At 45.2% G+C, this 23,714-nt stretch overlaps 1 protein-coding gene across 1 annotated transcript in view; it reads left to right on the plus strand.

The window, feature by feature from the left end:
- Positions 1–23,714, plus strand: part of usp39 (ubiquitin specific peptidase 39) — an 83,284-nt gene that overhangs the window by 32,354 nt on the left and 27,216 nt on the right. Inside the window, exons 10-12 of the mRNA XM_059964111.1 lie at positions 1,519–1,661; positions 3,002–3,137; positions 23,214–23,300. Of these exons, the coding sequence (XP_059820094.1) occupies positions 1,519–1,661; positions 3,002–3,137; positions 23,214–23,300 (366 nt within the window). The remainder of the gene's footprint in view (positions 1–1,518; positions 1,662–3,001; positions 3,138–23,213; positions 23,301–23,714) is intronic.

The raw sequence follows: 23,714 nt of genomic DNA on the forward strand, positions 1-23,714 counted from the left end.
AACAATCTGACATTGATAGTTTAATTCACTACTGGTAATTAGTTTAGTATTGTCACATGCCCTGAGATACAGTGAAAAACTTTTGTCTGAATGCCGACCAGACAGAATAATCTGTATATAAGTACCTCAAGGTAATACAAAAGATTTTAAAACTTTTAACTTTTAACTTGTAACTTTTCTGGTATGTAGATCAGTGATAACATCTGATGGGACACGAAGAGAATAAGATAAAATTAGGATAAATAGCAAACATGAGGAAATCTGCAGATGCTGGAAATTCAAACAACAAGACACACAAAATGCTGGTGGAACATAGCAGGCCAGGCAGCATCTATAGAGAGAAGCACTGTTGACGTTTCGGGCCGAGACCCTTCGTCAGGACTAACCGAAAGGAAAGATACGAAGAGTCTCGGCCCAAAACGTCGACAGTGCTTCTCCCTATAGATGCTGCCTGGCCTGCTGTGTTTCACCAGCATTTTGTGTGTGTTGTTAGGATAAATAGTTGCTTGATAATCAGTGTAAAGACTTATTTCCACTCCTGATGAAGGGTTTTGGTCTGAAACATCAACTGTTTACTCTTTTCCATAGATGCTGCCTGATCTGCTGAGTTCCTCCAGAATTCTGTGTTTGTTACTCTGGATTTCCAGCATCTACAGAATCTTGTGTTTATTATTTCTATGCTTTTTAACTTCATCGCAATACTGATTATCTTGTCTTGTTTTGTAGAGCTGTTTGTTGGGAACTTGCTGTGCACAGATTGGGTATTCTGTTATTAATCTAATTGCCACTGGCAAAACTGACAATTATTGTGCACCTCTTGTTTCTCTGATCAGTATGTGTAGCTTGTTGGGTGACTTCAGTGCAGTTAAGTGCCATTTTAATTGGGGTAGGTGTGCTGTCACATAAAAATCAGTCTGCTTATGCAGGGCAGGACTTTTTTTCACGAAGAGTGGTATTGGAATTTCTCTGAAAACTGTGTAGTTAATTTTAATGATCACCTGCTTATTTAACAAGGAAGTTTGAAAACTATGTTAAATTTTTAAATTTACCACAATGGGATTTTAATTTGTACTTTCAATAATATTAATCCAGTAACATAGCCACTACTCTAACACACACAAAATGCTGGAGGAACTCAGCGGGATGATCAAGCCCAGTCTTGGTGAAGGGTCTCGGCCAAAAATGTCGACTGTTTACTCTTCTGCATAGATGCTGTCTGGCCTGCTGAGTTCCTCCAGCATTTTGTGTGTGTGTTGCTTTGGATTTCCAGCATCTTCAGATTTTGTTTTCCTACATTACAATATCTATGACTGTTACTTGTACTTTATTTGCTGCTAGGTATTTTAAACCACTCTGAGGTTATGAAAGGTAGATATAAATTATCCTACAACATGCTTTGAAAAGGGTGGGAGCAGGAATTCACTCACACTGTCTCGCCAAATGCTGGTTTATCAACCAAAGGGATCTAAACAATGATGTAGTTAACACTTACCAAACTGTTTATTGTATTTTCTTCAGGAGTATAAAACCTACAAGGAGAATTTCCTGAAGAGGTTCCAGCTGACAAAGCTACCCCCCTATCTCATCTTTTACATCAAGAGATTCACAAAGAATAATTTCTTCATAGAGAAGAACCCCACCATTGTCAATTTTCCAATTACGTAAGTAATTTGTGTTTAGTTTTCAGTATTTTCACCTTTTAATTGTATAGTTCCTTTAATATCCATCATAACATTATCAACTAAAATGGGAAATGCTGGAAGTACTCAGTAGGTCATGCAGCATCTGTGGAGCAAGATACAGGGTTAACATTTCAGATCAATCTGCTGGCAAGCTATAAAGGTTGATTATATGAAATTATAATATCCTGAAGACTAAATCAACATTTTAAATGATGACCTGTGATCAGAACTGATTATCTGTTGCATGTTTCCAGTACTTGTTGATAACTGTAAACTTTTTGCTAAACCAAATCCTCAGCTGATTTCCCCACATGCTCTGTCTCTGACTTGCCATAAGCACAAACATTCTGCTTTCCTTGGGCTGGAGGTGCTAAAGTATTTGTAACGTTTCAACTACAGCTTGGCTGATGTCAGCTAATGCAGCATAGAAACTTGAAATGCTGGGTGAAGCAATACTTTGGGAGCCATCCAGGTGTTGAGTAAACACACCGGAACATGCTTGAATTATGAGTTTCAGATTCAGATTTACTTACCACATGTTCACTGAAACATACAGTGAAACGTGCTTGTAGTAGTTACTCGAAAACAAACCAAAACCGCTCAGGCATTAAGCATGGGGATTGACACTGCATTATGATGCACAACAGTACAAGAAGTTGTAAAGTCGAAGAAAGTATGTGTGTTCCTTTACTGAGAAATCAGCAAAGACAAACAGTCTTGAAATGATAAAAACTAATGAAACTAAAACCAGCAATGTAACAAAATAAACAGTCCAAGCGTATTCAAACATACTTAAGCCAAGTATATTTAAGCAGTCAGCAAAAAAATCACCCCCCTGCCCACTCCCTAGCTCTACAAAATACATTACAGACAGAATGTAGATGCATGGCTTCTACAACATCATTTGCATTACCTACCAACGTACCTAAGGATGTGCTGGGGGCAGCATGCTGGGGGCACCACATATTCCGGCACTGATGTAACAGGCCCACAGTGCTCAGCAGAACAACACAAAGCACAATAGAATAGAACACAAGAAACAAATAAAACAGTAAAACAAGCCACTCTCCTCCTGCTTTCACTCCCTCCCACACACCCACACGGGCAATCCTCCAGTCTCCAGACCCCAGGCTTCAGCCATTAGACTTCAACATCCAGACTTCGATCAGCCTTTAGGCTTCGATCTCTCATATTACCCTTGGACTAGCCAGTGAAGGGACCCTGAACTCCGGTCTCGCCAGCTGTCAGTTCCCCTATCCCTTTCGGGTAATGAGAATTTAGCATTATAAAACCAACATGCTTATTGAAATGTGTTTCAGGAATGTGGATTTAAGAGAATACCTGTCCGAAGAGGTTCAGGCTGTGCACAAACACACCACCTATGACCTAATAGGTAATGTGGTACATGATGGAAAGCCTGGTGAAGGAGCATATCGGGTCCACGTTTTGCATCATGTGAGTATGCATTTGATAAAACCCTGTCTGTTACTGGTATTTCTTTCTTTTTACGAGACTCCTGGAAGTTTAGCTGTACTCGACTTGGTTGACCCTCAGTGGAATGAATGAATGCAATGTTACAGATATTGAAAGAAAGATTAGCTTCAGCTTGTGCCAAATAAGTTCCTTAGGCCATGCAGAGGAGAATAAACATTTCACTATGTAATATTCTCTTAATTGAATTGTGGCATGGTAGCGTAGTGCTCCCACTGCCCATTCATACTCCTCACCTCCATTTAGGGCCCCAAATGGTCCTTCCAGGTGAGGCAGCGTGTCATCTGTGAGTCTTTCGGGGTTATCTGCAGTATCTTGTGGAACTGGTGTGGCATCCCCTACCTAATGCAGATTGAAGGACCACTTTGTTGAGCACCTTTGCTCCGTATGCAACAGGCAGAATTTCCCAATGACCAACCATTCTAACTTCAATCCCTGTTCCCATTCCAGCATGTTAGTCCATGGCCTTCCACTTTCAGGTTGGAGGAGCAACATTTCATATTTCATCTAGGTAGCCTCCAAATGACAACATGAATATTGATTTCTCGAACTTCCAGTAATTTTGTTTCTCCTCCCTCTTCTCTTCTTCCATTCTCTGCTTTTATTCCTTTTCTGCACCTGCCCATCACCTCCCCTGGTGCCCCTCCTCCTTCTCTCTTTCTCATGATCCACTTTGCTCTCCTATCAAATTCCTTCTTTAGTCCTTTACCATTTCCAGCTATATCTTCTCATCTTCTCACTTTGTCCTTCCCTCCCCTACCCACCTACCAGCTTGTACTCGTTCCCCTGCTCCCACCTTATTTTGACTTCCTCCCTCTTCCTTTCCAGTCCTGGTGAAGAGTCCTGGTCCAAAATTATGGCTCTTTATTCCTTTACATAGTTGCTGCCGGACCTGAGTATTTTGTGTATATTATAGTGGATTTTTTTTACACACTTTTCCCATTTGGACATTGAACTGGTAGATTGGCTTATTGTCACATATGCTGAAGTAAGGTACAGTGAAAATCTTCGTTGTTTTTCATGCCTTCATTACAAATCACTTCAGTTCATTAGTGCATGAGATAGTCCAGGAAGAGCAAGGTATAAAGGGACCTGTGCAGTTTATCACCATAGCCCTGCTCTTTTACAACATGTTTAATACAATTTGACTGTACATACTGTATATGCAACCAAATGAAACAATGTTCCTTTGGACCACAGTACACCTGTACAACAAATATCATGCACAGCAAGTAAACCTAAATATTATACTATAAATAAATTAATAAAATATAATTCAAAATGCATGAGGTAAACCTCAGCCCAAGTAATCAGTAAACATCTTCTTGTCCCTAGTGACACGACCTCGGTGGTGGCAGGATATCCATTAGTCTCATATCCTGTTGGAAGAAGCCGTAATTCAGTCTTGACAGTCCTTTTCCTAATGCTTCTGTACCTCCTTCCTGATGATAGTGGGTCAAAGAGATTGTGGGATGGTTGGTAGGGATCCTCAACAATACTCTGAGGCCCTTTGTCTGCAACAGAGGGAAGATGAATAAACGTGAGGAACTGAACGTAATAGTGCTAGAGAAATTAATGGGGCTAAAGGACATCAGACTCTTAAGGCTTATAATGAGTAGACAATAGGTGCAGAAGTAGACCATTCGGCCCCTCGTCTGCACCGCCATTCTGAGATCATGGCTGATCATTCACTATTAATACCCAGTCCCAGCCTTGTCCCCATATCCCTTGATTCCCCTATCCATGAGATATCTATCTAGCTCCTTCTTGAAAGCATCCAGAGAATTGGCCTCCACTGCCTTCCGAGGCAGTGCATTCCAGACCCCCACAACTCACTGGGAGAAGAAGCTCTTCCTCAACTCTGTTTTAAATAACTGATCTCTTATTCTCAATCCATGCCCTCTGGTACTGGACTCTCCCAATATCTGGAACATATTTCCTGCCTCAATCCTATCAAATCCTTTAATTATCTTAAACATTTCAATCAGATCCCCTCTCAATCTCCTCAATTCCAGCGTGTACAAGCCCAATCTCCCTGCGTAAGACAGCCCTGCCATCCCAGGAATCAACCTAGTCAGAATGCCAGAATGTCCTTCCTTAAACCTGGAGACCAAAACTGTACACAATATTCCAGGTGTGGTCTCACCAGGGCCCTGTACAAATGCAAAAGGACATCCTTCCTCTTGTACTCAATTCCCCTTGTAATAAAGGCCAACATTCCATTTGCCCTCTTCACTGCCTGTTGCACTTGCTCATTCACCTTCATTGACTGATGAACTAGGACTCCTAGGTCTCTTTGCATTTCTCCCTTACCTAACTCTACACCATTCAGACAATACTCTGCCCTCTTGTTCCTGCTTCCAAAGTGGATAACTTCACATTTATTCACATTGAATGACATCTGCCAAGTATCTGCCCACTCACCCAGCCTATCCAAGTCTCCCTGTATTCTCCTAACGTCCTCTTCGCATGTCACACTGCCACCCAGTTTAGTATCGTAAGCAAACTTGCTGATATGGTTTTCAATGCCCTCATCTAAATCGTTGACATAAATCGTAAAGAGCTGTGGTCCCAATACAGAGCCCTGTGGTACCCCACTAGTCACCTCCAGCCAGTCCGAGAAACACCCATTCACTGCTACCCTTTGCTTTCTATCTGCCAACCAGTTTTCTATCCATGTTGAAACCCTGCCCCCAATGCCATGAGCTCTGATTTTACTCACCAATCTCCTATGTGGCACCTTATCGAATGCCTTCTGAAAATCTAGGTACACAACATCCACTGGCTTACCCTCGTCTAACATCCTTGTTACACCCTCAAAAAACTCCAACAGATTAGTCAAGCATGATTTGCCCTTGGTAAATCCATGCTGGCTCGGCCTAATCCTATTACTGCCATCAAGATGTGCCACTATTTCGTCCTTAAAAATGGACTCAAGCATCTTCCCCACGACTGACGTTAGGCTAACAGGGCGATAGTTCTCCGTTTTCTCCTTCCCTCCCTTCTTGAAAAGTGGGATAACATTAGCCACTCTCCAATCTTCAGGAACTGATCCTGAATCTAAGGAACATTGGAAAATGATTACCAATGCATCCGCAATTTCCTGAGCCACCTCTTTTAGAACCCTCGGATGCAGACCATCTGGACCCGGGGATTTATTAGCCTTCAGTCCTACCAGTCTACTCATCACAGTTTCTTTCCTAATGTCAATCTGTCTCAATTCCTCTGATATCTTATGACCCTGGCCAATCCATACATCTGGGAGATTGCTTGTGTCCTCCCTGGTGAAGACAGATCTAAAGTACGCATTAAATTCTGTTGCCATTTCCCCGTTTCCCATAACAATTTCTCCCAATTCATTCTTCAAGGGGCCACATTGTTCTTAACTATCTTCTTACTCTTCACATAGCTAAAAAAGCTTTTGCTATCCCCTTTTATATTCCTGGCTAGACTGAGCTCATACCTAATTTTTTCTCTCCGTATTGCTTTTTTAGTTAAGATCTGCTGTTCCTTAAAACTTTCCCAATCATCTGTATTCCCACTCATCTTAGCCCTGTCATACTTCTTTTTCTTTAATGCTATACAATCTCTGACTTCCTTTGTCAACCACTGTGGCCCCTTCCCCCTCTTTGAATCCTTCCTTCTCATTGGAATGAACTGCTTTTGCATCTTTTGTATTATCCCCAAGAATATCTGCCACTGCTGATCCACTGTCTTTCCTGCCAGGGCATCCACCCATTTAACTTTGGCCAGCTCTTCCCTCATGGCTCCGTAGTCTCCTTTATTTAATTGCAACACTGACACCTCTGATCTGCCCTTATTCCTCTCAAATTGTAGATAAAAACTTATCATGTTATGATCACTACTTCCTAATGGCTCCTTTACTTCAAGATCACTTATCAATTCCTGTTCATTACACATCACCAAGTCCAAAATAGCCTGGTTCCTGGTTGGCTCAAGCACAAGCTGTTCCAAAAATACATCCCTTAGACACTCCATAAACTCCTTATCCTGGGGTCCAGCACCTACCTGATTCTCCCAGTTCACCTGCATGTTGAAATCTCCCGTAACGACTGCATTACCTTTAGCACATGCCAATGTTAACTCCCTAATCAACTTGTACCCAATATCCACGCTACTGTTTGGGGGCCTATACACAACACCCATTAGGGTCTTTTTACCCTTACTGTTCCTCAGCTCAATCCACACAGACTCTACTTCCCCTGTTCCCAAGTCACCTCTTGCTAAGGACTGAATCTCATTCCTCACCAACAGGGCCACCCCACCCCCTCTTCCCATATTTCTGTCTCTACGATAGCACGTATACCCTGGTACACTCAATTCCCAGGCCTGATCCCCTTGCAGCCATGTCTCCGTTATCCCAACAATATCGCAGTTCCCCATTTTCATCTGAGCTTCAAGCTCATCTGTCTTATTTCTGACACTACGCGCATTCAGGTATAGAATTCTTAGCCCATTCCTCCTCTCTTTGCTTAAAACACTGTCTATTGTACCTAACCCAGCTCCTTGAACTTCCATCGGGCTAATTGCACCTTGAATTTTGATGACCTTCTCAAGATCACCCAAACCTTCTACACATTTAACCCCATGCTCCTCTGACCAACCGTCTGGATCTGGATCCCTGCCCACTGCACATCTAGTTTAAACCCCCCCGAGCAGCACTGGCAAACATTCCTGCAAGAATGTTAGTACCCCTCCGGTTCAGATGTAGACCGTCCCTTCGAAACAGATCCCAATGTCCCTGGAACAAAGACCAATTATCCAAAAACCTGAACCCTTCCTTCCTGCACCATGCTCTCAGCCTCGTATTAATGTGCATAATCATTCTATTCTTCGCCTCACTCGCACGTGGCACAGGTAGCAATCCCGAGATTGTCACCCTGGAGGTCCTGCCTTTCAGCTTCACTCCTAACTCCCTGAACTCTCTAAGCAGGACCCCCTCACTCACCTTACCTACATCGTTGGTCCCTACATGGACCACTACATCTGGGTTCATGCCCTCGTTCTCAAGAATAGCCTGCACCCAATCTGAGATGTCCCGGACCCTGGCACCAGGGAGACAACATACCATCCGAGACTCCCGATCTGCCCCACAAAATCTATCTGCCCCCCTGACTATAGAATCCCCTAAAACTATCGCTCTTTTCTCTTCCCTCCTCCCCTTTCTAGTTGAGGGTTCAACCTCTGTGCCAGAGGCAGGACCACTACAACTCATTCCTGGTAGGTCATCCCCATCAACGGTATCCAGTACGGTATACTTATTGTTAATGGGAATGGCCGCAGGGGTGCTCTGCTCTCTCTGCCTGCTCCCCCTGCCTCTCTGGACCGTCACCCATCTGCCTACTTCTTGGATTTTTGGTGTGACTAACTCCTGATAACTCCTATCTATCTCTGCCTCTGCCTCCCGAGTGATCTGTAGTTCATCCAGCTCCCGCTCCAACTCCCTAACTCGGGCTGATAGGAGCTGCAGCTGGATGCACCTTTTGCAGGTGTGGTCATCAGGGACAACTGTGTTGACCCTGACTTCCCACATACTGCATACGGAGCACACCACTGCTCTGACTGTCTCCCCCATACCTGAAGTGGATTAATAGAATAAGTCTAAAAAGCACCTAGCGACCTTACCTTCTTCCCCTCAGCGAGCAATCACACAGGCTTACCGAAGTCCCCTTACGTCGAAGCCCACTTAGCCAAAGCCCAGGACTCTGCTTCCACGGACTCCGCTGCCCACTCGACGCTGCCCGCTCTGAAAAGAAGTCCTTACAAATGGAATGATTAATTTTCTCAATTATTGTGTTGTTCTAATACACTTAGAACAGAGCATTAGATTTTCTTTGATTTTTTTTCACTTCCTCTTGATTTGCTATTATCTTCCCTTTTAATTTCACTCCCACATTTAGTATGCTTTTTAGAGGCCATAGTGAGTCCGTTAAGAAGGATGAAGTTTCCTGGCACATGGAGGCACATGATAAAATAGGTTTAAGTCAGCCTGTTCCTTAAGGGATCTCTTGGCTGATAAATTGGTTGGAATTCTTTGAGGACTTAGGAAGACAAATGAAAATCAATGGATTGTAGCGGTGTGCTACACGCAGCGCTAAAATTACGACACGGAGTCGGTAACTGCAGTCGAAGGAAAAACTTTATTCGAAAACTTCAGCCTCACTTTTAAGCCTCTGTCAACCGGCCCCCCATGGCGAAGAGGCTCCAAAGTTCTGTGCTCGCAAACCCCCGTAGGCTATCTAATTGTGAGTCGGTTCGGATACGCTAGGAAATGAGGCGCTACATAACCCCCCCCCAGAACCGGCGATACACCCCCCAATGTCCACAGCCTGGGCCAGAACCTGCTTGGGAGGTCGGCCTCTGCGCCGAGGCGCCGGAAACTCGGCTGGTTGCGCCAGGTCCACATGGGCCGGCTTGAGGCGGTCCACCGTGAAAACCTCCTCCTTCCCCCCAACGTCCAGCACGAACGTGGACCCGTTGTTCCGGAGCACCGTAAACGGCCCCTCGTATGGCCGCTGCAGCGGTGGCCGATGCCCGCCCCTTCGTACAAACACAAACTTACAGTTCCGTAGGTCTTTGGGTACGCAGGTCGGGTGCCGCCCATGCTGTGAAGTGGGAATGGGGGCCAGGTTACCGAGCTTCTCGCGAAGTCTGCCCAGGACTGCAGCGGGTTCTTCACCTTGCCCCCTCGGGGCTGGTAGGAACTCCCCGGGGACGGCCAGGGGGGCGCCGTATACCAACTCGGCCGACGAGGCGTGCAGGTCGTCCTTGGGCGCTGTGCGGATGCCGAGAAGGACCCAGGGAAGCTCGTCCGCCCAGTTGGCTCCACGCAGGCGGGCCATGAGGGCCGACTTCAGGTGACGGTGGAAACGCTCCACTAGCCCGTTCGACTGTGGGTGGTAGGCAGTGGTGTGGTGCAGCTGAGTCCCCAAAAGGCTGGCCATAGCTGACCACAGGCTGGAGGTGAACTGGGCGCCTCTGTCGGAGGTAATGTGGGCTGGTACACCAAAGCGGGATATCCAGGTGGCGAGCAGGGCTCGGGCGCAAGATTCGGAGGTGGTGTCGGTGAGCGGGACCGCCTCTGCCCATCTTGTGAACCGGTCCACGATAGTCAGGAGGTAACGCGCTCCGCGCGACACTGGCAGGGGGCCCACGATATCCACATGAATGTGGTCGAAATGCCGGTGGGCGGGATGGAACTGCTGCGGTGGGGCTTTGGTGTGCCGCTGAACCTTGGCCGTCTGGCAGTGCATGCACGTTCTGGCCCATTCACTGACCTGTTTGCGGAGACCGTGCCAAACGAACCTGCTGGAAACCAGCCGGACAGATGTCCGGATGGAGGGATGCGCCAAGTTATGAATGGAGTCGAAAACACGTCGCCGCCAGGCTGCGGGGACGACCGGACGGGGCTGGCCGGTGGCAACGTCACAGAGTAGGGTCCTCTCACCTGGGCCCACGGGGAGGTCCTGGAGCTGCAAACCAGAGACTGCAGTCCTGTAACTCGGAATCTCCTCATCTACCTGCTGTGCCTCTGCCAGTGCCTCAAAGTCTACCCCTTGGGAAAGGGCATGAACGGTAGGGCGAGAGAGCGCATCCGCCACGACATTGTCCTTACCCGAGACGTGCCGGACATCCGTTGTGTATTCAGAGATGTAGGACAGGTGGCGTTGCTGGCGGGATGACCAGGGGTCGGATGCTTTCGTAAACGCAAAGGTAAGCGGTTTGTGGTCCGTGAACGCGGTGAAGGGCCGACCTTCTAGGAAGTACCTGAAATGCCGGATTGCCAGGTAGAGCGCCAACAGTTCCCGGTCAAAAGCACTGTACTTGAGCTCGGGTGGCCGCAGGTGTTTGCTGAAAAACGCCAGGGGTTGCCAGCGACCTGCGATGAGCTGCTCCAGCACCCCACCGACTGCCGTGTTTGATGCGTCCACTGTGAGGGCGGTAGGGGTGTCCATTCTGGGATGTACTAGCATTGCGGCGTCAGCCAAAGCTTCCTTCGTTTGAACGAAAGCGGCGGCGGACTCCTCGTCCCAGGTAATGTCCTTGCTCGGACCCGACATCAGGGCGAACAGGGGGCGCATGATCCGGGCAGCTGAAGGGAGGAAGCGGCGGTAGAAATTGACCATACCTACGAATTCCTGAAGGCCTTTGATCGTGGTGGGTCGGGGGAAGTGGCGGACCGCATCTACCTTAGCGGGCAGAGGGGTTGCCCCGTCTTTAGTAATCCTGTGGCCCAGGAAGTCAATGGTATCAAGTCCGAACTGGCATTTGGCAGGGTTGATTGTAAGACCGTACTCACTCAGTCGGGCGCAGAGTTGACGGAGGTGGGACAGATGCTCCTGACGACTGCCGCTGGCTATGAGGATGTCATCCAAATAGATGAACGCGAAGTCCAGGTCCCGTCCCACCGCGTCCATTAACCGCTGGAACGTCTGTGCGGCATTCTTCAGGCCGAACGGCATGCGGAGGAACTCGAAGAGGCCAAACGGGGTGATGAGAGCCGTTTTGGGGACGTCGTCAGGATGCATCGGGATTTGATGGTACCCTCGGACAAGGTCGACCTTGGAGAAGATCCGGGCGCCGTGCAGGTTTGCCGCAAAGTCCTGAATGTGCGGCACAGGGTAGCGGTCCGGTGTGGTAGCCTCGTTCAGCCTGCGGTAGTCGCCGCACGGTCTCCAGCCCCCCGTCGCTTTGGGCACCATGTGCAGGGGGGAAGCCCAGGGGCTGTCGGACCGCCGGATGATCCCCAATTCCTCCATTCTCTGGAACTCCTCCTTCGCCAGTCGGAGCTTGTCCGGGGGAAGCCGCCGAGCACGGGCATGGAGGGGTGGTCCCTGTGTCGGGATGTGGTGCTGTATGCCGTGCCTGGGCATGGCTGCTGTGAACTGCGGTGCCAGAACCGATGGGAACTCCGCCAGGACCCTGGTGAAGTCGTTGTCGGACAGCGTGATGGAGCCGAGGTGAGGGGCTGGCAACTGGGCCGCGCCCAGGGAGAACGTCTGAAAGGTCTCGGCGTGTACCAGTCTCTTCCTGGGCAGGTCAACCAGCAGGCTGTGAGCTCGCAAAAAATCCGCACCCAGAAGCGGTTGGGCTACGGCGGCCAGTGTGAAGTCCCACGTGAACTGGCTGGGGCCGAACAGTAGCTGCACCTGACGGGTGCCATAGGTCCTTACTGTGCTGCCATTCACGGCCCTCAGGGGGGGACCCGGTGCCCTGCTGCGGGTGTCGTAACTCGTCGGAGGTAAAACGCTGATCTCAGCCCCAGTATCGACCAAAAACCGGCGTCCCGACCTTCTATCCCACACATACAGGAGGCTATCCCGATGGCCAGCCGCCGTAGCCATCAGCGGCGGCTGGCCCTGGCGTTTCCCGGGAACTTGCAGGGCGGGCGGCAACGGCGGGCTTCTGCGCCCCACCGCTGGTGGTAGAAGCACCAGTGGTCATTGGGCCGGGGGTTAGTGGGCTCTGCGGCCGGGCCTGGACTGGTTTGCTGCCGGGAGCATGGCTGGGAGATCTGTGCGATGGACGCCCCGCTCACCTTTTTGGCGTTCCACAGCAAGTCCGCCCGGGCTGCCACCTTCCGGGGGTCACTGAAATCCGCGTCGGACAGCAGCAGGCGTATGTCCTCGGGCAGCTGCTCCAGGAATGCCTGCTCAAACATGAGGCCTGTGTGTCCCTCGGCCAGAGACAACATCTCATTCATTAAAGCCGATGGAGGTCTGTCGCCCAAGCCATCCAGGTGCAGTAAACGGGCAGCCCGCTCGCGCCGTGAGAGTCCGAAAGTCCTGAGGAGCAGGGCTTTGAATTCCGTGTACTTGCCGTCTGCCGGGGGCGACTGTACGAACTCCGCGACCTGGGCAGCTGTGTCCTGGTCGAGGGAGCCCACCACGTAGTAGTAGCGGGTGTCTTCTGAGGTGATCCGGCGAACGTGGAATTGGGCTTCGGCTTGCTGGAACCATAGGTCCGGGCGCTGTGTCCAGAAACCCGGCAGTTTCAACGAAACCGCATGAACAGAGGCGGCGTCGGTCATTTCTGGTCCAAAAATCGTTTGGGCCGTCGGGGTCACCAATTGTAGCGGTGTGCTACACGCAGCGCTAAAATTACGACACGGAGTCGGTAACTGCAGTCGAAGGAAAAACTTTATTCGAAAACTTCAGCCTCACTTTTAAGCCTCTGTCAACCGGCCCCCCATGGCGAAGAGGCTCCAAAGCTCTGTGCTCGCAAACCCCCGTAGGCTATCTAATTGTGAGTCGGTTCGGATACGCTAGGAAATGAGGCGCTACAGGATGTTGTTTACTTGGATTTTTAGAAGGCCTTTGACAAGGTGCTGCATATGAGGCTGATAACCAGTGGTGTTTACAGAAAAGATACTAGCCTGGATAGAAGGTGGGTTTACTGGCAGCAGGTAAAGGGCAGGAATAAAGGGGGTCTTTTCTGGTTGGCTGCTAGTGACTAGTGGTGTTCTGCAATGGCTTGTGTTAGCTGCTGCTTTTCACGTTAAATGTTAATGATCTGGATGATGGAATTAATGGCTTTGTATCTTAAGTTTTGTGGAAGACACAGAGGTAGGTTAAGGGCAGGTAGTGTTGAGGAAGCAGGGGTCCCAAACCTTTTTTTATGCCATGAACTAATACCATGGGGACCCTTGCTATAGAAGGATTTGGACGGATTAGGGGAATGGGCAATGAAACGGCAGATTAAGTACAATGTAGGGAAGTGTATGGTCATCCACCTCGATAGAAAGAATAGAGACATTGACTATTTTCTAAACATGAAGCAGTGTCAGAAATTGGAGGTGCAAAGGGTTTTGAGAATCCTGTCGCAGGATTACCGAAAGGATAACTTGCAGGTTGAGTCAGTAATAAGGAAGGTAAATGCAACGTTACCATTGATTTTGAGAGGACAAGAATATTTAAAGGAGAGGTCCATCTGACCATCCATTATCCATCCCCCACCCCACCCCACCTATTGAGATACAGTACAGAATAGGCCCCTTTGGCCTTTTGAGCCATGCCGCCCAGCAATCCCCCTATTTAATCATGGGACAATTTACAATGACCAATTAACCTACCAACCAGTATGTCTTTGGACTGAGAGAGGAAACCAGAACACCTGGAGGAAAATCAGAGAATGTACGAACTCCTTTCAGGCAGCAGCGGAATTGAACCTGGGTTACCTGTACTGTAAGTTGTTGTGCTAACCACTACGCTACCGTGGCTGATAGGTTCTGGATTAGTAAGGGTGTCGAAGGTTACAGTGTTGACACTGTTTACTGCCCATTCCTGCTATTTCGATTCAGCCTAGTAAACTAAGAACTAAAGTCTATCTTATCCAGGGCAGTTAGGGAGGAATCTGCTCAATGCCAAGTCTCTTAGAACATTCCTTATCCATTAATAATCAACAGTCTAGCAGCTTTTCTGTTACTTATTTTATTTAGAGATACAGCACAGTAAAAGGCCCTTCTAGCCCAACAAGCCCGAACCGCCAAATTGACCCAATGTGATCAATTAACCTACTAATCCATAAGTCCTTGGACTGTGGGAGGAAACCCATGTGGTCACAGAGGGAACATGACAAAATCCTTACAGCGACTGGAAGCAAACCTGGGTCGTTGGCACTGTAATGGTGTTACACTAACTGCTGTGATACTGTATCATCCTCATTTGTCTTTAAACATATCAGATGTTATACAAGGGTTTGATCTTGGGATCATCCAGGGATTCCCAAACTTTTTTATGCCATGGACCAATATCATTAGGCAAGGGGTTTGTGAATTCCAGGTTGGGAACCCCTGGTTGCCCTAATTATATTACAAATAAGTAATGTCTGTCTAATAAATGCAAGGTGAGGAGAAGGGATCAAGTAATCAGCTGAAAAATTCCTTATTAATAGAAATAAAAGAACATTTAATAGTTAAGGATCAAAGTTTGAATGATGGAAATATGTGAAATGAATACCGTGAATACTTGTTGGAATAGTTTGGTACAGATGCTGACTGTTAATCAGTGTCTGTGCTGATGTTTACCACTATAGTTGAATTCCTCATCACTGGCCTCATACTCCTATATTTGAATTATTTATTCACTTTCCGTTTTAATGCTGTTCCATCTGCATTCACCAGACTCTCAAGAAGTGCATCTAACCCTGAACCATTTTGCTTTTAGAACAGAAATCTTTCTTAATGTTTCTGCTTAATTTGTAATCTAGAGTCATTTAGTTGTTGGACCAGTTTCTTTTGGTTTGCCCTGTTGAAACCCTGAATGATTTTCAATACTCAGTGCAGAACAGTCCATATACAGTATTCTCTCAGCTCTGGAGCCATTATGCTGAATCTTTCAGTCTCTTTAGAACTTTTGTTGTGAGCATGCTGTGTTGGAGCCTGAAGCAAGGTAACATTTGTGGAATGCCCCCCAGCACATCTTAGTCGTTGACACCAACAATGCATTTTAGTGTATGTTTCGATGTACATGTGACAAATAAAGCTAATCTTTAATATTTAATCCAATTTTATAAAGTGATCCTGGAATTGGGTTCATCTTAGATTGGCTGTATCTCAATATATACATAGATTTTGCAAAATGTTATGACTTAATGTACACACTATCCACTTATTATAATATGCAATATTATAATGTAATAAGACTGCCAAATTAGAAGCTTTAGAAAGGGTGCAGAGAAATTTAACAGGATACTGCCTACATTAGAATTTCAGAATAGGTTGAGCAGGCTAGGTCTTTTTTTGCAAAGAAGGATGAGAGCTGATGTGAGGTGTAGAAGATGATAAGCACAGATCAAGTGGACAGCTGGAGCTTTTTCCTAGCATGGAAATGGCTAATGCCAGTGTGCATAATTTTGAGGTGATTGGAGTAAGGTATAGGGAGATGTCAGAGATAGTTTTTTTTTACATAGAGAGTGATGGATGCATGGAATGCTCTGCCAGGGATGGTGGTAGAGGCAGATACATTAGGGACATTTAAGAAGCTCTAAGATAGACACATGGATGATAGAAAAATGGAGGACTATGTAAAAGGAAATTGATTTTACAGAAAGTTAAAGCGTTGGCACAACATAGTTGGCCGAAGGGCCTGTACTGTGCTTGTAATGCTCTATGTTCTGTCTATTGGAACACAGGGCTACTGTACTTACACTGACTCTTTGTAAGAACAGTTAATGATTTCTCCACCCTTGCATTTTCTCTGAAGACCTGTAGTTTTCTGTCCTTCAAGTTATCTGATTTCCTTTTGAGAACTCATTGTCATAACTGCTGTAGTAAATAGAAAAAGCCTTTTATCAGCTCTCAACACAATAAATACAATAACAGCTGGAAGTCACAAATGGTAAAGTGTTACAGGGTATTAAACCCATAAATGCACCTTTGTGAATTTTGGCATCTGTATTGTACTGGTTTACCCACTTTGGCTCCGTATGTTATTGTGCTGCGGTTTCTGACCTTTGAGATTGCCATGCTGCTTGCCTGGCATCTCATACTGTAAGACCAGAATTGAGTCTAATGGGCAAACTGTACTTCTACAGTGTTTTTAGAAATCAGTGTTTTTGCTTCAGGTTTTAGATTCTTATTTTGAATACTAAGGCACAAGGGGGTGAGATGAAAAAGAGAAGCTTATTTCAGACACTGAAAGCCCAAGGCTACAGAAAGCTTAAAGTATACTAAATGTGGGAGTGAAATTAGATGAGATGATAATAGAATCAAAAGAAGATATAAAAAAGAAAATCTAACATTAAGTGCATTAAGACCAACAGAATAATTGAACTGTTGACCCTGTTCAAAGTTCAAAGTAAATTGTATTATTAAAGTACATATACGTCACCATATACAACCCTAAGATTCATTTTCTTGTGGGCATACTCGGCAAATCATAGAGAATAGCAACTACAACAGGATCAGTGAAAGATCAACCAGAGTGCAGAAGACAACAAACTGTGCAAATGCGGATATAAATAAATAGCAATACATAATGAGTACATGAGATAATGAAATAAAGAGTCCTTAAAGTGAGATTATTGGAAAATTGCAAATAGGCGCTCCACTCTTTAAGAAGGACACGGGGCAGAAGAACGGTAATTACAGGCCTGTTAACCTGACCTCAGTGGTTGGGAAGATGTTAGAGTTGATTGTTAAGGATGTGGTTTCAGGGTATTTTGAGGCACATGATAGAATAGGCCAAAGTCAGCAAGGAAAATTTTGCCTGACAAATCTGTTGGGAATTCTTTGAGGAAGTAACAAGCAGAATAGACAAAGGAGAATTGGTGGATGTTGAGTACTTGGATTTTCAGAACTTCTTTGACAAGGTGCCACACGTGGCTGCTTAGTAAGTTAAGAGTCCATGATATTACAGGAAGGATAGTAGCACGGATAGAGCATTGGCTGATTGGCAGGAAACAAAGAGTGGGGACAAAGGGAACCTTTTCTGATCGGCTGCCAATGACTAATGGTGTTTCACAGGGGCCTGTTTTGGGACCATTTCTTTTTAAGTTGTATGTCAGTGATTTGAATGACAGAATTGATGGCTTTGTGGCCATGTTTGCAGACGATTTGAAGATTGGTGGAGGGACAGATAGTTTTGAGGAAGTAGAAAGGCTGCAGAAGGACTTGGACAGATTAAGAGAATAGGCAAAGAAGTGACAAATGGAATATAGTGTTGGAAAGTGCATCGTCATGCATTTTGACAGAAGAAATAAAAGCATAGACTATTTTCTAACTGGGGAAGAATTCAAAAATTGGAGGTGCAAAGGGACTTGGGAGTCCTTGTGTAGGATTCCCTAAAGATTAATTTGCAAGTTGAGTTGGTGACAAGGAGGGCAAGTGTAATGTTAGCATTCATTTCAGGAGGACTAGAATATAACATCAAGGATATAATGCTGAGGCTTTATAAAGCAATGGTGAGGCCTCACTCGGAGTATTGTGAGCAGTTTTGAGCTCTTTATCTAAGAAAGGATGTGCTGATATTGGAGAGGGTTCATTGAAGAATGATTCAGGGAATGAAAGAATTATAAGGAACATTTGATCTCTGGGCCTGTACTCTCTGGAATTTAGAAAAATGATGGGAGACCTTGAGGTGAAGGAGTCTAGGACTGGAGGGCACAGCCTCAGAATAGAATGACGTCCATTTAGAATGGAGATCAGGAAGAATTTCTTTAGCAAGAGGATAGTGAATCTGTAGAATTTGTTGCTGCAGTTTACCATGGAGACCAGGTCATGGGGTGTATTTAAGGTAGAGGTTGAATGGATCCTGGCGAATCAGTGCATGAGAGGTTACAGGGAGAAGGCAGGAGAATGGAGTTGAGGAAAATGGATCAGTCATGGTGAAATGACACAGCAGACTCAATGGGCCAATTGGGGTAATTCTGTTCTTGTTTCAAAGGTTCAGAGTTCCAATTTAATGTCGGAGAAATGTATACAATATATATTGTATATTGTGAAATGGTTTTTCTTTGTGAACATTCATGAAAACAGAGAAATGCCCCAAAGAATGAATGACAGTTAAACATGAGATCCCCAAAGTCACCCCAGCTCACCCCTCCCACGCGTAAGCAGCAGCAGGCAACGATTCTTCCCCACCCCCAGCAAAAAAAAAGCGCACCTGCTACCAAGCGGAAGTGTGAGCTAGGCAATAGCAAAGATACAGACCTTGCAGTTACCCCAAAGACTATCGCATTTCATCCGGCATTCGACAAATCACAGGTTCTCTCTCTCTCCCTAATAAGACATAACAACATCCCGCTAGTTTATGACGTTAAAAAGTCCATTTTGTAGCTTTTTACGAACTCTGTGCCTTAAGATAGCAAAAACCTCGGATCTTTGGGCCCACAGCAAAAGTTTTTTCAGCCTCCCCAATGACACATGAATCTCCTGCCATAACACTGACTCACGATCCACCCAACTCCAGAGCCCTGAGATCTTGAGCTTTCAAATTCGAGCTGGACTCTCAGGCCGAACCCTTGGCATGCCAAGCAACAACAGCTGGTCCTGAAACCCCGAGAATGGGCCCTATTCCCGCTAAGAACCAAAGCCTGCAAGTAACTCCAGGTCAGGGTCTTCAAAAGAACCTTGAAAGGGAAAAATGAAGATATTAAAGATGAAAATAGAACTGTTTCCAAAGATGCAAGCAAAGGAGTTGCCATTTAGAGCCATCTTAACTCCTCCTCCATCACTCTCTTGTGGTTTTTATGAGGTAGTTGTGTGAGCTAGGAGTTTTCACTTTGGAGCAAAGGAGGATGAGATGTGACTTGATAGAGGTATATAAGATGATAAGAGGCATAGTGCGGATAGCCAGTGCCTTTCCCCTATGAAATGGTTAAATGAAGAAGGCATAGTTTTAAGGCACACACACAAAATGCAGATGGAACACAGCAAGCCAGGCAGCATCTATAGGAAGAAGCACTGTTGACGTTTCGGGCCGAGACCCTTTGTCAGGACAACCCTTCGTTAGTAGTAGATGCAGATACATTAGGGATATTAGGTCTCTTAAAGAGACCTTTAGATAGGCACAAAGATGAAATAAAAACGATGGGCTATGTGGGAGAAGGGTTAAAGGGTTGGCACAAGATTGTGAGTCATAGGGCCTGTGTGTCCTGTACTGTTCCATAATTTATAATAGTGGAAGTGTCGGGCTATTAAGGAAGCAAAGAGGACATTGCAAGGCTCTTTCTTTCAATTCTTAATATCCATTGTTTTGGGAGTGGTGCCAGTGGATTAAAACATTGTACAATTGGTTAAAAAGGAAATGTTTACTGGCCATATTTAAGGTAGGCCAATGAATTGATGAATTTAGAAACCACAGTGTAGAACGCTCAGATAATCAGGTATAGTTGGCATGGATTAATTTAGTAAAAGGTCACTCTTCACTGATTTGGTTGGATTCTTTGTGAGCATGAGGGCAGTGCACATAATGAGGCCTACATGGATATTAGCAAGGCTTTTGATAACCTCCCACATACCAAATTAATCACAGAAGTAAAAGCTCTTGTGATCTAAAATTGGGATGGTGTCTGGGGGCAGAGGGTGATGGTTGGCAACTCTTTTTGTACGGGAATGTTGTTGCTAGTGGGGTTCCACAGTACCTTGTATTTAGTCTCTTGTTTTGTATGAGACCGTATATGAATGATAAAGATGTATTCAAGGGCATGATAAAAATGATCTAAAATTTGCCCATGTCATTGGGAGCTTAAGACTATAGATTCACGGACCCCTCGGTTAATGGCAAGGCGCCATAGCATAAAAAAACATGAATCCTTGCTGGAGAAAAATATTGAAGGTCTTGTCAGCTGGACAGAAGAGTGATATATGAAGCTCAATCCAGATAAGAAATATTCTCTTTGAGGATGAACTACAAGCCAATGGAGGTATACAATAACTGAGACTTTTGAGAGGTGTGGAGGAATAGAGGCACCATCTGATCCTTGAATGTTCTCTATGACACCCCCTGTTCTATCATAGCTTTTCTATAGCAGTGTCCAAAATTCTACACTCTACCCAAGCCAGGATCTAATTAATGCTGTTCTACCATAACTTAAAAAAAATCTCTCGTTAATTGGGATCTGGGTGGTGCCGGCAGGGCCAGAGTTTATTGCCTGTCACTCACAGTCCTCGACACAGTGGTGGTAAGCTGACACCTTCAGCTGCTGCTGTTCTTTTGGCAAAAGTGCTCCCACAGTGCTGATGGGTGGGAGTTCCAAGATTTAGGGAATCCTGCACAAGGACCCTCAAATCTTTTTGCTCCTCTGATTTTTGAATTTTCTTCCCATTTAGTAAAAATTGTCTATGATTTTATTCCTTCTACAAAAGTGCATGACCATCGACTCCCAACATCTTCCTAACCACTGAGATCAGGCAAACTGGCCTATAGTTTCCTTCCTTCTGCCTCCCTCCCTTCTTGAAGAGTAGATGGACATTTGCAATTTTCCACTTCTACAAAACCATGTCAAAATCTATTGATTCTTATAAGATCATTACTAAGTCATCCTCAGCTACCTCTTTCAGAAGTCTGGGGGTGCACTCCATCAGATCTAGGTGACTTAGCTACCTTCAGACCTTCCAGTTTCCCAAGCACCATCTGCCTAGTCATAGCAACTGCACTCACTTCTGTCCCTTGACACTCTCTAACTTCTGGCATACTATTAGTGTCCACAGTAAAGACTGATGCAAAATATTTATTCAGTTATTCTGCCAATTCTTTGTCCCCCATTACTGTTTCTCAAGCATCTTTTTCCAGTGGCTCAATATCTACACACACCTCTCTTTTACTTTTTATATATCTGAAAAAAACTTGCTATCTTCTTTGATTTTATTGGCTAGCTTACTGTCATATTTCATCCCTTGTGGTTAACTTCCCACTAATTTTTGCTCTATTATATGCCCTGTCTTTTGCTTTTGTGTTGATATTGACTAACCTTGTCAGACACGGTTGTGTCATCCTGCCTTTAGAACATTTCCTCTCCTTTAGTATGTATCCATTTTCACCTTCCGAATTGCTCCCAGAAGTCCAGCCATTGCTGCTCTGCCGTCATCCCTGCTAGTGTCTCCTTCCAATCAACTTTGGCCAGCTCCTCACTCATGCCTCTGTCCATCCCTTTACCCACTGCAGTACTGATGCATCTGATTTTAGCTTCTCCCTCTCAAATTACAGGGTGAATTCTATTATGATCATTGTTACCTAAAGGTTCCATTATCTTAAGCTCACTAAGCATATCCAGTTCATTACACTGTACCCAATCCAGAATTGCTGATTCCCTAGTGGGCTCGACCACAAGCTGCTCCAAAAACCAATCTCGGTGGCATTCCACAATTTTTCTCTCGTAGGATCTAGCATCAACTTGATTTTCCCAATCAACCATGACTATCATAACATTGTCTTTTAGACACACTTTTTCTATCTTCTGTTGTAATTTGTAGACCAAATCCTGGCCTATAAATAATTGCCATCAGCATCTTTTTACCCTTGCAATTTCTTAACGCTACCCACAAGGATTTTACATATTCCAATCCTATGTCACCTCTTTCTAAAGATTTGATGTCATTTTTTACCAGCAGAGCCACTCCTCTGCCTACCTGCCTGTGTCTTCGATAGATTGTGTATCCTTGGATAGTAAGTTCTCAACCACAGTCATCTTTCAGCCATTACTCTGTGATACACACAGTGTTATACCTGCCAATCTAATTGTACTACAAGATCATTTACCTTATTTCGTATACTGTGTGCATTCAAATATAGCATCTTCAGTCTTGTATTTGCACCCTTTTCAGTTTTGTCCCCCTTTTACACTACCCATCCCACTGACTGAAATTTTGCCTTGTCATCTGCCTGTCCTTCCTGATAGTCTCTCTATACACAGCCTCTGCTTGTAAATCAACATTTGTATCCTCAGCCCTATCACTCTGGTTCCCATCCCCTTGCCAAATTAGTTTAAATTCTCCCCAACAGCCCTAGCAAACCTGCCCGCAAAAATATTGCCCCCCCCCCCCCCCCCCAGGTTCAGGTGTAGCCCGTCCCTTTTGTACATATCAGACCTTCCTCAGAAGAGATCCCAATAATCCACTAATCTACTAATCTGAAAGCCTTCTCCTTGTAACTTTTGGCACCCTTATTAATCAAGAACCTCTTGACCGCTGCTTAAAATATATCCAATGACTTGGCTTCCCTAGACATCAGAGCCAAATAATTCCACAGATTCACCACCCTTTGGTTAAAGAAATTGCTCCTCATAGGGGAACACATAGAATTCTTGAAGAAATGGGATGTGCATGGCTATGGGCAGGAAGGTGTGGTTAGATTGAGAGGTTCTTTGTCATCAGTGTCTTGAGTTTTTCCTCTGATTTCCAGTCCAATTTTTTTGCATATTACTTGCCTCAAGATCTGTATTGGTTGGTCTGAATCTGTAAACAGGGGAATATTGCAGTTAATTGTTTGACCAGACACAAAATACTAGGTGCAATTTTTGGTTATGTAAGTAAATGCCTTGCAGATATAATGCTTACATTTTTCTGTGCATTCCTTTCAGGGTACAGGGAAGTGGTACGAGCTGCAAGATCTACAAGTAATTGACATCTTGCCACAAATGATTACTTTATCTGAGGCTTACATTCAGGTTAGTCATGCTAGTGGCAGTTTACACGTGCAATGCTTTTCTGCTGTATTTATTGCTTTTTGTATTGTTACAAGACTGTTACGGGAACTGAGTTTAAGGTAATGCAGACAGATTTTAAGAACAATACCTAACTGAGAGTACACTTGGGTAACTTACAGCTGCAAGGACAGGGTACCAGTCCTGAAATCTGTGTATTATAACTAAACCTTTTCTCCTTCCCTTAATTTTGCTTGTTCCTTCCATAAACCGTTTGGACTTCATACTTCTTGTAATCTTCCCATTCTTCTACAACCAGAGGCTTTTGAAACTCCATTATTGGTATTCCTCTTGCATCACTATTTCTTTCCTACAGTCCCTAACTCTTTGCTTGCTTTTGTTGTTTGCACAACTTTTTTATTTTCTCTTGTCACACTG

This window comes from Hypanus sabinus, chromosome 1 (assembly GCF_030144855.1).
Source record: "Hypanus sabinus isolate sHypSab1 chromosome 1, sHypSab1.hap1, whole genome shotgun sequence".
NCBI lineage: Eukaryota > Metazoa > Chordata > Chondrichthyes > Myliobatiformes > Dasyatidae > Hypanus > Hypanus sabinus.